At 42.6% G+C, this 15,813-nt stretch overlaps 1 protein-coding gene across 6 annotated transcripts; it reads right to left on the bottom strand.

The window, feature by feature from the left end:
- Positions 1 to 3,088: 3,088 nt before the first annotated feature.
- spsb1 (splA/ryanodine receptor domain and SOCS box containing 1) lies at positions 3,089 to 10,897 on the bottom strand. 6 transcript variants are annotated; one of them, XM_075476573.1, is made up of 3 exons: positions 10,669 to 10,897; positions 5,971 to 6,855; positions 3,089 to 4,607 (listed from the first exon to the last, which is right to left on the bottom strand). In XM_075476573.1, the coding sequence occupies exons 2-3, from the start codon at positions 6,662 to 6,664 to the stop codon at positions 4,480 to 4,482; spliced, it is 822 nt and encodes a 273-aa protein (XP_075332688.1). In that variant the 5' UTR covers positions 6,665 to 6,855; positions 10,669 to 10,897; the 3' UTR covers positions 3,089 to 4,479. The 6 variants fall into 6 exon arrangements, with proteins under 6 accessions (XP_075332688.1, XP_075332689.1, XP_075332690.1 ...); XM_075476574.1 differs by having other exon boundaries at positions 5,971 to 6,851; XM_075476575.1 differs by having other exon boundaries at positions 10,740 to 10,897.
- Positions 10,898 to 15,813: the final 4,916 nt, after the last annotated feature.

The following is a 15,813-nucleotide window of genomic DNA, read 5'->3' as shown; positions in this document are numbered from 1 at the left end:
CTCGAGACGGTCACTTTGAGGCCCAATGAGCAGACACTGACCAGTTTCTCATAACATAAAGAAAAATTTGATCATAAGATTCGTCAAATTGTCAAAATGCTGCTGTAACATTGATGCATGAAGTGTCTTTAATTTTCAGCCAAATGAGTACATTTGGTTGTTATCAGCTGACTTGTTGTTACAGTTGTTTTAGTGTTGGGAATGCTGACATCAAGTGACCAAACATGCAATGTGCAGCTGTGGAGAAAGAAACAAACAAAAAAACTCCACATTCCCTTGAATATATTAGTCCTTCGCACCATCAGAGGGATTTCTATTTATTTCTTGTGTCAGTGTGTTATGGTTTTGCTTTGCAACTGCTTGTCCAGCTCAGCTCCACGTTACACTGACTTCACTTTATTTTTGGAACAGCAGGATCCACTAATCCTGAGCCCGATGTAAAAAAAAAAAAAAAGCTGGACGACTGCGGGGGATTAAAGTGTTTTTTTCGGTTTCTATTAAACCTCCACAGAAGACGGACTCTGCCGTAACTGTAAAAGTGAAATATCCAAACACTCATCCGACTACCTGCTGCCTTTGACAATATCTCTTTCTCTCACTGGTTTGACCTACTAACACGTGCACACATTACATCTTAAATGCCCAGAGCTCATTTACCTTTCCTGGAAAACTGTGAAATCAAACCTTTTGAAAATGTTTCAAAGTTGAAATACTTAAATAAAATCCATGCATTTAAATGAACGTATCATGAATTCATGTAGACTAAACGGTCACATTCGTTTACACTCCAGTGACTATTGAGGTAGTAAATATATGCGAGTTACGTGTAGTTGTTTTTCTTTAAAGCTCCAACTCTCCACCGAGTTTCATGAGATCCAGATTAGTCGTTATCTGTGCAGTCCTGATAGAAAACTGAACACAAATAAGCAATAACAAGCACTTAGCCTTCTTAGAGGTGAGAAGTCATGGATCTTTACATAACTGTGAGTTGTATTTTCAGGCCCTTAACCTGCTTTTGTGCACAGGAGATCTCCCCGCAGTCCATAAAAGTAGGCCTTGCGCCTCACCTGGTTTTAGAAGGCTCTGTTCTATCTGTGGACCAAAGGTTAAAAAAATATGTTTGTTTGTTTTTGTGTTCAGTTTAGTAATTGCATTTATACCCATTTTAATGCTTAAGACTTTCCCTGTGTTTTATGTGAAAAATAAAAGTACATCCTGTTTCAAATCTAATATCCTACATATCAGGAGATGATAAAAACACATCTAATCCTCACCAGGTTTTACGGGAACATAACCTGAGGTGAACAACACATGACATATTACATTGTATGACAACGTTGTGATGTCATTGTGTGATACAGGCCTCAGTTTGCATGTTTAAAAAAAAAAACATTAAAAAAAAAACCATGGCATCAAACCTCAGGGTTGTTAAGTTGTGTCTGAGGAAACCCCTAAGACCTCTGAAACAATGTCCAGCACAGTGTTAGGTGAAAAACAAACACGGCACATAAGCAACACACCTTATACCCGCCATTAAGCACAGCAGTGCAGGGCGCTGCAGGTTGAGCAGGCAACCCTGTACAGAGTCCACAGTCAGTCCCTCGCTGCACCTGGCCTGGGTTTGAGTCCCGCCTCAGGCCCTCTGTCTCTGTCCCCATTTCCTGCCAATAAACTTTGAATAAAGGCCATTGGTGATATTCTGGGTTTGTTTTGCAGCCACAGGACCTGGACTTTGACAGAACCTGCCTGACAGCTAAAGCTTTGCTGAAATTGGGTCATTAAACAGGATTATGATTCATGTCAACACCGGTAAATCTGCAACAGAAAAAGAATCAAGGTGTCGCAATGGTTCCAGTCAAAGTTACAACTTCACCCTGGCTAAAATACATTGGTGGGAACCTCAGGGGAGCTGTGCATGAACAAATGTCCACAAACACAAATGAACTGAAGCAACGTTGTACAGAAGAGGGGGACAAAAGTCCTCCACAACAATAAGAGAGACCGGTAACAATATACAGAAGATCATCACTTCCAGTCACTTCTGCTAAAGGTGGCTCGAGAAGCTATTAATTGGTGTACTTTTTTTTTTTTGTAAAAAAAAAAAAATCACACTGCTTCTAACTTTTGACTTAGTTTTTGCTAAAGAACAATATATCGCATTGTTCATCAAAGGTCGCGTTCCCCAAATTTTTAAGACCGAGCGAGGACCAGATGTTTCATTATGCACTGAAATGTAAAACTTTAAGAGTTGTAAGAGGGTTTAGTTTCTTTTCAATGTGACTGTACGTACTCAAACTCACTGCCTGCTATCACAGCTGGAAACTGGGAATGTGGATTAAATTTCATTAATCTCCACTGCTTCTTAACTCTCCAAAAAGTGGATTAGACAGCTGTGGCCAGGGTCCTCTGTGAAGAACAGAAGGGGCGGGTCACATCAGACCAGTTACCAGACCTGTTCTCGTGTCACGTTTGTCACAGACTGGACCTTAAAGCTCAACAGAAAGCCGCTTCATCTTTGCAAAACATCTGTCTAAATATCTATTTTATGCATCTTGAACCGTTAAGTTCAAAGGCTCTTTAAGAAAAGTTCACACAGGGTTTGTTTTTAATTTTTCCAAGGAAATAAAGAACTCCGCTCAAGATGCGGTTAATAAATGGTCCTTAATAATAAAATACAACTGGTCCTGGCAGGAAAACAAAACACTTTACAGCAGGTTGTAGAAGGGAAAGGACATCCGTCATTAAGAGGATCAACTTCATCACGTTATATTCAAGTGTCTTGATAAAACTACCAGTCAGGCTTAACATGACACAGCAAAAACGTCTTTCTTAGGACCAACGGGCCTTTGAATTATTTTTAATCCCATATCAAAAATGCATTGTAATGACCCAAAGTAAACCAGGACAGCAAAACAGAGCACAGAACAGTGCAGCCATCGCTTCATCTGTGCTTTTCCTAAAAGGTCATCTGGTGTGGAAACAAATCTTGATTTTAATGTATAATCTGTTGCCCCTGGATGAAACACTCAGTGGGGCTAAGTAACAAGTGTGGTGATGTCACAACAGAAAGCTGGATGAAGCACAGCACTTCATTTGAAATAATCTTTAATAGATACTTAAACAAATCTACAACAAGGAATATAAATCAAGTGGAAGCTGCAAGCAAGGAAGGGTAAGGTGTAGCAGAGTGCGTTCACATTCGACTGAATGTGCGCCACTTCTGCACATTTTAAAAATACTAAACATGTCTATGATATGGCAAACCGATCTTATTTCGTTACATTTGTGCAGCACTTTGTAGATTGTCGTTTTTCTGTCAGCATGGTTCTTTAAAACCAAAGTTTGAAAAATTCAGGCACCCACAGAGCCCGTTTACCCAGACCACCCCCCTTCCCCCTGACATACATCTCATTAACACAACATCAAATGGTTCTCAGCTTTGTGCCACTGGGACCCAAGAGTCTGCCAACCATTACACAGGTGGTTCTCCATTAACTGGCTTAAATATGTGCAAACCAGTGATCAACTGCTGGGAGAGACGAGGGGAGTTTAAAAACACTCTTGGGCCCCAACAGCATGTGGTTGAAAACTAAAAGCAGGAGTGACGGATGATAAAAAGACGTGTGTGCCGACATAAGTTTCCTGCAGATGCATGCTACAAATAATCACAGTGACAATATCTTCTTGTTTTAAAAAAAAAAAAAAAAAGCTGAAAATCTTCCCGTCGGCTGCCTGATGGGTCACATCACGGAGAAACCTGACAGCGCAGCGAGTGGTCAGTACTGCTCTTTAAATGCCTCGTAGTGCTTTCATCCAAACTACCCTAAAGGCTCTCTACGGAGTGGCGGCCATCTCTCTCTTTTTTTCCCTCCCCTGTGTTGTCTGAACAGCAAATATCCATTTAAAAACCCATTTCTAAAAACAAGATTATAATGCTCAATTTGAGACAATGCACTGTTGACGTGAGTGTGCTGCCACCTTGTGGTCAGATAATAGCAGTACACCACCGTGCCAACATTTCAAGTTAAATGTTATTCACCTCAGTGTTGTCATAGCACAATACCATTTAAACTCCAAAGGCTACAAGAAAGGAATGCATAAATGGAAAAAGTGTGGAGGTCACGGCAGAGGCACTGACCACTTATGCAGCGTCAACCAACAAACTGCAGGTGGTTCACCAACATTATGTCGGTCAGGGCATCGACTGGATCAGCATGTGCATAGTGTTCTGTGATTCCTGATTTTTAGTTAGAATACAATTGCAAAGAGTCATAAAAACAAGTTAGGAAAATTAAAAAAAAAAAAAAAAAAAAAAAAGGAGTCCAGCCACCGACAGAAGCGTACTTGTTGAATCACCCATGAGGCTGAGTCAGTCCCAGAGGCTTGAGTAATGCTGTCAGACGGGTTCAACCTAAGAACGATCCCAGAGAACGATGAGAAACAAACGAGGGCGTGCTGAGCATGTGGCCGCCGGCGTCGTCATTGGTAGAGCAGGTAGTTCTTGAGAGAGGCCGGCAGGGGCAGTCTATGGATTTCACTCAGACGGTCTTTTCCCAAGGCCACCCTCACCGAGCGCCTACACAGGTCCATCAGAGAAAGGGGTTCAGCTGGGAGGGGGGGAGAAAAGAGGGTGAGAGGGGTAAGGAATGGAATCAGTCCAAGATGACCATCTTGTTTTAATCTGCATTCAAGATGCAGCGAATATAATGGTCTGTATCAACAGAAGAAGACAGTCACACCCCCCCCCCCCCAAAAACCCCCCATCAAAACAGAAAAGGCTTATTCTCAATTCTTTTCTCAACTGGTAAAATATGCATCTTCTGCTGCTTCCTCTGATATTCGAGGAGGCTGTTCACACACAGAAAAACTACTCTTAAATAATGAACTGGACATATATTTAGTGGGTTTGGTTCATGTCTGTAATGCACTTTATACGGATTAGTGGGGTAGAACGGGGGAGAATTTGGGTCATCTACTGATCTAATCATTTATTTGACTGCTTGTCAAACATTAAACTCTTCAGTGTTTGGCACTATGGTATTGCATTGGCATGGCAACTGAAATTTCTCAGTTTTAGTATATGCGTCGATAGAATACATAACAAATACCATTAACGTACAGATTAATCCTACCACGCGTCTTCAGCAGCAACTCAAACTGCGATCTTAAAAATAATAAACCCATTTAGGTAAGCAAAAAGATAAGCGAGACTTGGAAACTGCCAAAAACACAGATGAAGACCAGGATTCCCCTGCTCTCAGCTCACAGTAAGAAGAACTGTCACCTCAAACTGAAATCATGTGCAGCACAGGCCCAAACTAGGTCAAGAGATCGGAGCCTAACGTGAAAATAATGAGCACAGAGCACTTGGGACATTTGGTTAGGACTTGTTTTGATACGTACCCATGTTTCATCTTTATAAGCTCACATGTCTTTTACCAATTCATAGGATTTCAATTTGTCCGGGAGAAAAGAAGCAGAATTCGATTTTAGGAACTACTTGAGGTGTTGTTAAACATCTGTATCGAAGGCTCTCGGGCTTTGTTGGACAATTAAGGCAAAGTACAGTTATGAGCAGGTAGGGCAGTTCACTGGGAGATCACCATCTTTACTGTCTTAAGACCTTCTTTAGATCAGGATGCAGACACCCTGATATGCGAATGAGAGTCAGGGAGGCATTTAGGTTTTCATTGCCATGTAATCTGTACCTGAAGGCAAGAATACAGATAAACTGGGGCTACAATATGTACCGTTTTATGTACCAGGCAGAGAGGCAGCCATACAGATGTGAGTCTGATACGATAAAGCTGTTCTGCAGTTATGCGTCTCAATTATACCTCGCGACAAGACATCAACTTTTACACCTTTGTTTATAGGATCAATAAATCCTTTTTCTGTACACACTATATCACAATGAAACAGTTATTCATAATAAGAGATTATCATGGCTATTTTAAAGGCTATACTTACGATCAAGTCCATTTATATACCGGATTCGTATTTCACAGTGTCCCCAGACGGCGCTCACCACTGGGTACAGCTTCCTGCCTTTAAGTCCTCTGAACGCAACCCCTAGATAATGTCCATCCACTATGTAACCCAGAGTCCCCTCATCCATGTCCAAGACAATTAAGAGGGAGTCTGGTATTATGAAGGTGTCATCCGGCTCGAGGAATGCTGGGTAGGTTTTTCCAGGGAGATTCTTGCCATCGTGGTAGAGTTTACTCCTGCACAAGTCCCAGCCCCAGGATTCAGCGTTGCTTCCAACCAAAGCCGTGTAGCCCACCGAGTGTAGCGGGGCGTCACTTGTAGCCACTCCAACCACCGCGTGCGTGCCCCTCTGACGCATGGCCCAGCTGATTTCCCACACGTGCAGCCCCCTCGTGTAGCCAACACGTCCACGAATGGCATCAGTGCTCTGCGCCACAGGATGCCGGTGAAATACCAGTCTGTTGTCGTCTTTGACAAAGACGTTGAGGGAGCGGTCTTCGTTGTTCCACGAGTGTTGGACCTGGACATCAAGGCTGGCAGGTGGCATATCCAGCAGCAGATCCAGCCGAGACGGCTTGCTTTGACTCAGGGTCTGTAGCTCCAACTTGAGAGGGCTGAACGCCGGATCCCGCATATCAATGGTTTTAATTCCACCTGGGACCTTTTGCCCCATGCTCCAGGTGGTTATAGCAGCTCGTTCTTCCCCCTCCTATTATTCCTCCCCCCCCTCCTCAAAGACAAACGGGGGGAGTAATCAGCCTCTGACCCTCTCCTCCACTGTGCTCTTGCAGCCCAGGACAAAAGTCTGGCAACCAACGTCTGATGCAAACCGCCAAGGTGAGACGAGTGTCGTCTGAAGCCTACCTGGGGAAGTCACAAGAGATGAAGACACAAAAGGGAAACAAGTTAATCAACCAATTTTGTCTTTAGAAAAGAAAACATCAACAAGTCCTTACAAGATTAGGCATTTAATAACTTCAACTTGAAGGCAACAAAGTGCGAATTCATCAAACAGTATTTCCTGGAAATATCACAGTTTGCATCCAAACAGGAAATTCTGTAAATATTTCAACTAATTAATTTAAGGGCTGGAAAACAACTGATAAGCTGCAGGGCTGCGAGTGGTCTCAACAGTGCCTTTGTTGTCATGTGATTCTCTGAGCAAACATAAAGACGACAGTGTCCTACGTCCCAAGAGATCCGACCGAGACATAAACCTAAATGCAGATTTACAATGAAAGCAGAAAACGCGCATCTGCTGACCGTGGCTTAATTTTCCACAGCCTCGCAAAAGCTGGCCGACATACCATCATTATGATGCATTCATCCAAAACCAACTCAATCTAATTTCAAGTCTTGAGCTGCTGAACTGCACTGTAGGAAAAACAAGACTGTTTGACTTTGTTTTTCTCCATCAGTTCACGATGACGTCGAGCCAACCAAGACAGACAAGATCAACAAGTTTCTGTCACTCAACAGCCAAACACTTCTTTTTTTTTTTTCCTCCTTCCAAAGATCAAAAAGATTATACATGTAATGGACTGGATTATAAACAGAATAGAGAAAACTGGTTCCAGTTAAACACAAGAGAGATTCTAGCTGCTGTGAACACAATCTTTACAAACAAGTGGCTGAATAGAGCTTGGTAACGCGGCGATTATTCGTGTCCCATTATTCAAACATCTCCGCCTCGATTCTCAAGTCTTTAGTTCATATTACTAAAGAACAGAAGGTTAAGTTTTGCACGATTTTAACACAATTATCCTCTTAGATTTTTTTTTTAACAACTGGACAAAAACACGAGCAAAGCATTTGAGTGTTTCACAGATGCTTTTTCCTCCACTGCTTTTACGTCTCCACCCTTGGTCGGTAACTGCAGACCTAAAAAACACGACAGCCGTACGTTTTCACCTCAACTCAAAGCCACACAAAACATACTTTTATCTATCAAGTGTTAAATCAACGCCTTCTCCCAAAGCTGCTTGTGCGTCGTACATGGTTGGGGAAAAAAACAAAAAAAAAAAAAACAAAGCAAGGCTGCTCAATTTCTCCATTGATAAAATAATTTCACAACTCTACAACATAAAAAAACATGTAGAATATAGCATATACTTTGTTGTCTACAGTAGTAGATCAACCCTCATCTTACTTTGAAGCTCCCAGCTCCCTGAAGTGACGTCGACGCAGCTTTAGCAGCAGAAAAGCTATCAGGCTTGTGTTGATAATAATAAACTCCTGGACTATGTACAAACTTCCAAATGCATCGTTTGGTGAGTACAGACCATATTTGTACTACTGTAGAAGTTTGGTGTCATGGCATGTGATTTTAGTGTGGTAATTTTGGAGATACGGACCAGGATCCATTAACCCTTGTACGAAGCTATTCGGGATAACTCAGTAACTCAGCTGATGTTCAGCCAATATCAAAAAAAACTGCAGGTGGGCTACTTGGCTGGATGTCACGGTTCAAATGACCCCAGGTTGAATCTACTCCGGAGTATCGCTTTAAGACAGCCAAACGATTGCAATCAAACATGTTGGTCATAACAGTAAAAGCATGTTGCATTAACGGGAGATAATCACAAAATCTAATAGTGCTAATCTTTAAGAAACTAAAGAACATGAATCACTGACATGTTTTTTTTTTTAGACATGACTCAAAGTCTTCCACGGCAAAACATTACTCAGCTACCCTGAAAGTGAAATATTCCCACCATCTCCAAATATAGATGGAAAAAAAAACAACTCCAGTCATTTCCCTTTATATGACCGTCTAGTCAGGGAGAAACAGGAAAAGTGGTAATAAAATGTCTGGCTTTAAAGAAAGAAAAAAAGTCATGATTTTGTCATGTTTGATGGAGAAACTGCAGGGTCACAGCTGCTTTGATGCAGAAACTTTACGATAAAACCCTGGTGGATACACGCTTACTTCACCAATTCCCACTACAATAGATCACAGCTGTAAAAAGGCACAACCACACAGTTCAATAACAGAGGAACCCAAATCTGCTGAAAACCCACTTCAACTCAAGTTTCATTTTGAAATTCAAAGTACAACAGTGTAAGAATTAAAAAAGTGGCTTGTGGATGCAGGTGTCACTGCTGCTCTTTGGTCCTCCTCCGCCTGAAAAAGCAGCAACACTGCAGAAAGCATTGTGTAATGTGGAAAATTGTGCTGCTGGGAAGGCCACTCTAATTGAATTGTAGACAAGAGTTCATTGAGCAGTGCCTTGGCTCTTCTTCTAATGCAAGTAAATAACCATTTAAATGGGTCATGTCTCCTTAGCGATTGGAAAACAGGATGGAAGAAAAAGCCAGTAGCGGGTGGCCAGCATTTGAATGTAAACAGTCTCCTTTTCAATGCCTGTCCAGGGTTCAGGGAGAGTGAAACATGTTCATTTACACACTCTTTGAGCCAGGACTTTACCGTTCCACCTCCCAGTGCAACGCACTCAACCAATTCACAATAGAACAATAAAAAGGTCTTTCCACATTCATGTTGTACCTCAAAAACAAACGTAACCATTTGTACTATTTAAAAAAAATAAAGAAAAAGAAAAGGTGGCCTGTGGAGGGAGGTGCTTTGGGCTGGTTGAGGTTCCTGGGGCCATGGCTTGGTTTGGAGCTGATTGAAATGCAAGAGGAAGGGCCTGGTGGAGGTGCTGTGCCAAGGAAACACTTGTTTCTCATGTAAGACTCAATTTAGACTGGGCCCACTTGAATTTAGCTTGTTTGTTGACCTACAGCACACAAAGTCATGCATTTTGCTTTTCACCGATTAAAAACCAACAACAAAAAAAACAAATGGAAACACTTGTCTCAGGGGACTTTTCTGAACTTTGCTCGGTACAGTTAAGTGCAATTCAGTAATAAAGCCATTCAATAAATCCTACCTGTCTGAACTCGTTAATGCGTTTTTATTGACTCAACTGCAACATTTATGAGGTTGTTGTCTGTTGTACTGTGTCAAACAATTGTCTCCGCGAGCCTATTGTGTTTACCCTCACTGAGCTAAACGTGGTGGACTCAAACATTTCCATTAAAAACAGTGAGGATACTCTCACAAATCAACAGTGTCACCAGCTACAGGCCCAGACCGAGTTAACCCGAGATGAACAAACGTCTCCAAAACAGTTGAACGAAACTGTGACTCACAGCCGTTTCTACGTGAGTAAAATGTGTTGGCTGCTGTATCAGAGTACACTACTTCAACTAGGACAGTGTGAATGAGTACCTGGAGGCCTACTATCCCGTGGGCTTGCCATGCTAGCCATTGTAAGTGCAACCTAATGTCCAAATAGGCGTTCGTCGCCGTCGGCTAGGTTACCGTGTGCTCAGGGCTCGAAGAACGTCCACGCGCAAACCGAGCGTTGTTACCCGTTGTTTTGTAACGTTGTGGACGTTTACCTGCAGCTCCACCGCGTTCAAAACCGTTTGTTACACAACAAGAAGCACCAACCGTTGGTGTTAGCACTCCACTCAGCGTGGCTAATGTTAACGGGGGGCAACGACGAGAAAACAAACCGCGTACCACTTCTACACTGGACGTTTGGGCAGAGAGACTGCTTGCTGGCGTTGTTTGCGACAGCAACGATACAATGTGAACAGAAAGCGACGCTTCGGTGGCCACCGTACAAGCAGCAAACAAGAGGCGAGAAGAGCGCAGAGAGAACAGACCTTGATAAGTTGTGCGGCGGTGAGGCAGCGGCGCGGAAGAGACCGGGTCAGGCTTCTGAGTCTTCACCTACTTCATCGTTGTTCCTCTTTAGCTTGTCGTCTCACCTTTTACGATTTCAGCCTGGGCATGAATAAGGTGAAATGGTGATGGCTGCTCTAACATCCCTCGCATCACGTGGTAAAATGCTCCCAGCTGCTACACCAGATTAGGACCTCCCCATGACGATCTGCAGCCACACGGAAGATGGCTTCATGTCGGTTGTGGTGATGGCGCCTTATAATTGTAGAGTGTTCATTTCTGCAGAAAACGGGTCCAAGTACAGTAATATCAATCAGTGCACACCCTCCAGGTGAAGTAAAGACAAAGACCCATCTGTTTCTGACGGAGTCAACTAAATAGTTTCTCCGATTTTCATGTTTATCTGCTGTTTTACTTCTAAATTAATAAGAGCGACAATATTTTTTACATTTCAAAGTCAATTAAATAAAAGAACAAGAAAACTGGCTGCATAACTAACTGGACACATAAAGAAAATAGATGTAATATGCCACATGCATATTGGTTAAAACAAAGCTAAAATACTATAAGGTATAGATCACATTAAGATAATAATAAAAAAAACTGCTACAAATCAGAGAGCACCATCATATTTTAGATTATACAACAGTATTGGCACAAAAAACAAAGAAAGCACAACATTTCTATCGGGGAAAGTGAATTTCATTCAATTGAATCTTTTTGTGTTTTGTAGGATGTTGCGCTGTTGGGAATATTGTTATTGTTTTCTGTTAACTTTCCTATTTTCTGTGCTGGTGTTTTTGGTTTTGTTGTGTTTTGTACCTCAGGGCCACCGTAGTAAAAACACCTGAGTCTCATCTCACTTGTCTGATCTCACCCTCATATGTAAATCCTACTCTGTAAAAACTGGATTAAAAGCACATGTTCACTATGTCATAAATGTACAAATTCTCATCTGTCAGAAATAGTGAAATATAACAGTATGCTGCAGCAAAGCAAGGGTTCGATGACGTGTCAGGCGTCACATTTAACGTTGATTTAAAGCGACGGCACTGAAACAGGGAGGCCTCATGCTTGTTAAATGCCTCTCACATTGTGTCCTCTCTCCACCTGTCTGTCCTTGTCTCCTCTGCTCTGATGGAAAGGACTAAGACGCAAGGAGTGGGGTTAGTGGGTGGAGTCAAGTGTTCAAATTGAGAAATGGAATAAGGGGCCAGTCTCATTTGTCTAGTTTGTGCCTCTTGTTCTCTCTCCTGCATCCGAAGAGTTACCGAAGAGGCTATAAGCAGGGACACACCTGTTTCCTTTGCAGAAGTCTTTTCAGCCTCAGTGAGGTCCCCGTAGTGCAAACTGCATGAGAATGAAATGTTATGACATTTAACACGTTTAATGCTCGTCTGACAGAAATAACGCCAAACAGCTGAGATATCATGCCATCATCAGTTAAAGATGGCAGCTCCAAAACAAGGACGTCTGGATTTGATGTGTGCCTTCTACCTGACCTTCTCACTCCTCCCGTCTCCTCTTCCTGCATCTCTGGTGAAAGGATGTGCAGATTAGCATATCCGTAACATTTAAACCTATTTACAACATTAGTGCGAGGAGAAATATCTCCTGAGATACAGCTTCCAACTTTAGTGTATCCCCACCACATAATGCTTTTGATAGCGAGTTATTTCGATCTAACAGGGTGTACAAGGTCATCACACAACCACTGTGCATTCCCTTTTTTGCTAGTTTCATGTGTACGTCTTTCCTAAGAACAATCTTCAATCAAAAAGGACTTTGTCACGTCTGTAGCACTATTAGATGATCTAGGTTTAATCTGACTGATCAGGACTTTCACAACATATATGCAGGACACCTCTGTTTTCCTATGATTGGTGTATTATTGCACAGTATCATACTATTGCAGTTTGTCCTGAATATATACATGTGACACGTGACTGTGAAAGGAACCAAAAATGATTGTCGACCCACTCTAACACAAACATGACTTTAGTGGCAGCACCGGTCAGCTGTGACTGTTCACGCGCTGTAACACTGATGCATTTTGTAGCTCAGCTTGACCTTCAAGCCATTCAGTCTGTCAACAAATGATGTCAGTGAATCGAGATCCTCAACATGGGCCGCTGCTGCTCACTTAGACGCGATCGTACTCGGCTGCCTGACACACTGAACCCTGGGGAATGTCCAGTTTGTTCACTGCCGGCTGATTTGGACTGAACAGTGTGATGCACCATGTGTAATTCGCTCATGTGCCGGACAGCAGATGCAGTCACTTCGAATTTTTACATCTGACAATGTTAATAAGCAGAAGCTCCATTACCACAATGTCCAGTCATAAAGGGAACAGAAACAAGTACAGTCATTTACTCTGTATGAGTGATGACCCAAGTGAGCATTATCAGCTTCTAATTTAGTTTTACTTTGTGTACCCGACATTGAGTGCGATGCTCTGAGACCTGCAGCCCTGTTTGAGTCAGAGAAAACACATGCAGCAATTTTCAGGGAACCCTGGGAAGTACTTGGACACTGTTGCCATCTAGTGGACTCTCTGGAGCACAAACGCCTCCTGCTTTGAAGGTCCTCGCTGTGCACCGAGTCTGCACACAACTCCACTCCATTAATTTAGAACGCATTCAGAGCAACGTTTAATTCCTGGAGGAATCTCGCCGTGCAAAATGCACACACACTCATCCAGGTCAAGTACTAAAACCTTGATTCATGAGCAGTCAGTTTTGGGATGAAACGTCCTCCTCTGAACTTCCCTTATGGCGTCAGTCCTCGTGCATATTTTCACATTTATTATCTGAATTATCTGTGACAGGGACTGGAATTAAAGGGGCTTTTTAAAATGACCTTATTTGTCTGCCGTGCGAGGCTTCTGAAGGTAACACGGCTCATTTTACATCCTTGGTGAGGAACATAGCTTGGCGACTTGAATTACCTTCCACTCAGCTCATCTCCCAGTGAAAATCCCATTTTCCCATGCAGTGATGGTGCAATGTGCTGAGCTTGGTGATATCTCAGGGCCACTCCACGGTGGAGGAGGGGCGCACAGACATGCTTACTGCCTCCCTTTTAGAAACCATCATTTCAGCAGGATCGATAGTACGTCCCACTCCACGGCTGGCAGAGAGTGCTGCTTTTACAGCGGGTGGAGGGTTGTGAGTATGCGTGGACAGCTGCAACCGAGGCAAGTCCGAGCAATGCGCGCAGTCAAGGTGAATGATCACATGCTGCGTCAGACACTCTGCTGCTCGCTTGCTCCGACATGCAGTTTCTGAGGAGGGCCAGTGGGTGGATGCTGTCTTCAAGTGGTGGATGCAGTTGCAGGCAACATACTGATGAAGCTTGTGAACTAGCTCAGCCGTCAGGGACTGTTTTTTTTTTTCCATCTTCAAGCCAACTCAGAAACATGCATTGAGATGAATAAAAATCTGGAACTGATGCACGCTGCACAAATCCCTCCTTTTTTTTTTTTTAATCGTCCTACACATCTTTGACTGTATTGGAGGTTGAGCACTTAAATAGATTCATGCTGTAGGTGAGAAGACATCTCATGTTTCAGTGGATCGCTTGCAATACAAGACCTGCACAGTTCAGCTCTGTGAAGGAGAAATCCTGACACAGCAGTAAAAATAATCTTTACTGGTTCTTAGAGTAATGTGGACGGGCGGTGAGGTTGAGAAAATCATTCACTCTGGGAATACTGACCTCTGGTCAGTTATTTATAATAAAACCGCACCGTATAGTGTTCAAGAGGCCCAGTGAGTTACTGTTAGCCCTGTTTCATTTCTCTCATATTCACCCATTTCTGGTCAACACCAGTTATGCAACACAAACTATTTTTCACAGAAGCACTTCTGACAGATTCATTTCAAATGCTCATTGATATTTAATTTAGTGTATAAAACGCGAGAAAATCATGTGTCACAACCTTTTGATATTCTAACTATAATTCAGATCTGTTGTTTTATCAAACTAATGGCCTCAAACCAAAATATATTTGATTTATAGTCACATTGAATATATATATATTTTTGAAAAAGCTGCATATTCTCACTTTTGTGGAAGCAAAAACATTTTTTTTCCAAAAGTGACTTTTTGAGATAACCGATTATGAAAACAGTCAAGCTGTAATAGTTTTCTATCAAATTGCAACCTGGTTGGTATTTACAATGAAAAAGGATATACACCGGTAATAGAAATGCACGGGCCTTTGTTCATTCTCTCTTTCAGCTTTTATTTTGTATATGCATGCGTCGGCAAGCATTTATTTCGCACATATTCTACTCGTGTGACTTTGAGCGGAGCTTTTGCTGGTATAGAGTAAGGAAAGGGCGTCAGTTAAGGGAGGTGAACCACTGCAGGGCAGGGGGATGTGGACGGGACAGGATGTGGCGCAGTACAAGCATCCCCCACTGCTCAGATCGCTGCTCATTTGTCAAGTTGCCTGCAGACTTGAATGGTGCATTGCTGCTGAAACGCAGAGAGGCAATCAGCAGTGGAACAGCACACCTCATCCACCTGGGACCCAGGTGGAGAGCTTCCTTGGTTGACGTGTAAATAAGTGTCTTGCTGTCTGCAAAATATAGTCAGCAAGATGTTCATATAAGGGGATACACCTTACATCTTTGCAGTTAAATCCAACTTAAAGTTAGAGTAAAGTAGCCGGGTTCTACTGACCGACATGGCAGTGGATGGGAAGACTTACAGAGCTAATCCTGCAGATCAGAGGCAAAGCCAGGAGTTGATCCGTCCATCTGCATACTCTGGTAGGGTGTAGGCCATCCTCAGCTCTCACAGTCCAGGATCCAGGATGCGGGCTGACCCTTCTCATCTGTCACGCAGCAGTTTTGTAGGTACAGGAGCTCATCGGGGTACTGATCCAGAAGTGAAACTGGCAAAAAAGCAACACCTTTTTGGTTGGAAGGGAAAACTATGAGCAGAAATCATGAATGAATGAAACATACATCATTTTCCCATCTAGCTCATTATCTGGAGAGAATAATGGAGCTGGACTGAACCAAGGTCACGAATGCAGTTAAAAACTCACTCTTGCAGGTTCACACTGAAATGAATATAATCATTTATTCAGGGTAGCAAATCGTTTTATAAGA

This window comes from Odontesthes bonariensis, chromosome 10 (assembly GCF_027942865.1).
Source record: "Odontesthes bonariensis isolate fOdoBon6 chromosome 10, fOdoBon6.hap1, whole genome shotgun sequence".
Classification (NCBI taxonomy): domain Eukaryota; kingdom Metazoa; phylum Chordata; class Actinopteri; order Atheriniformes; family Atherinopsidae; genus Odontesthes; species Odontesthes bonariensis.
This window is presented reverse-complemented; position numbering and strand designations above follow the sequence as displayed.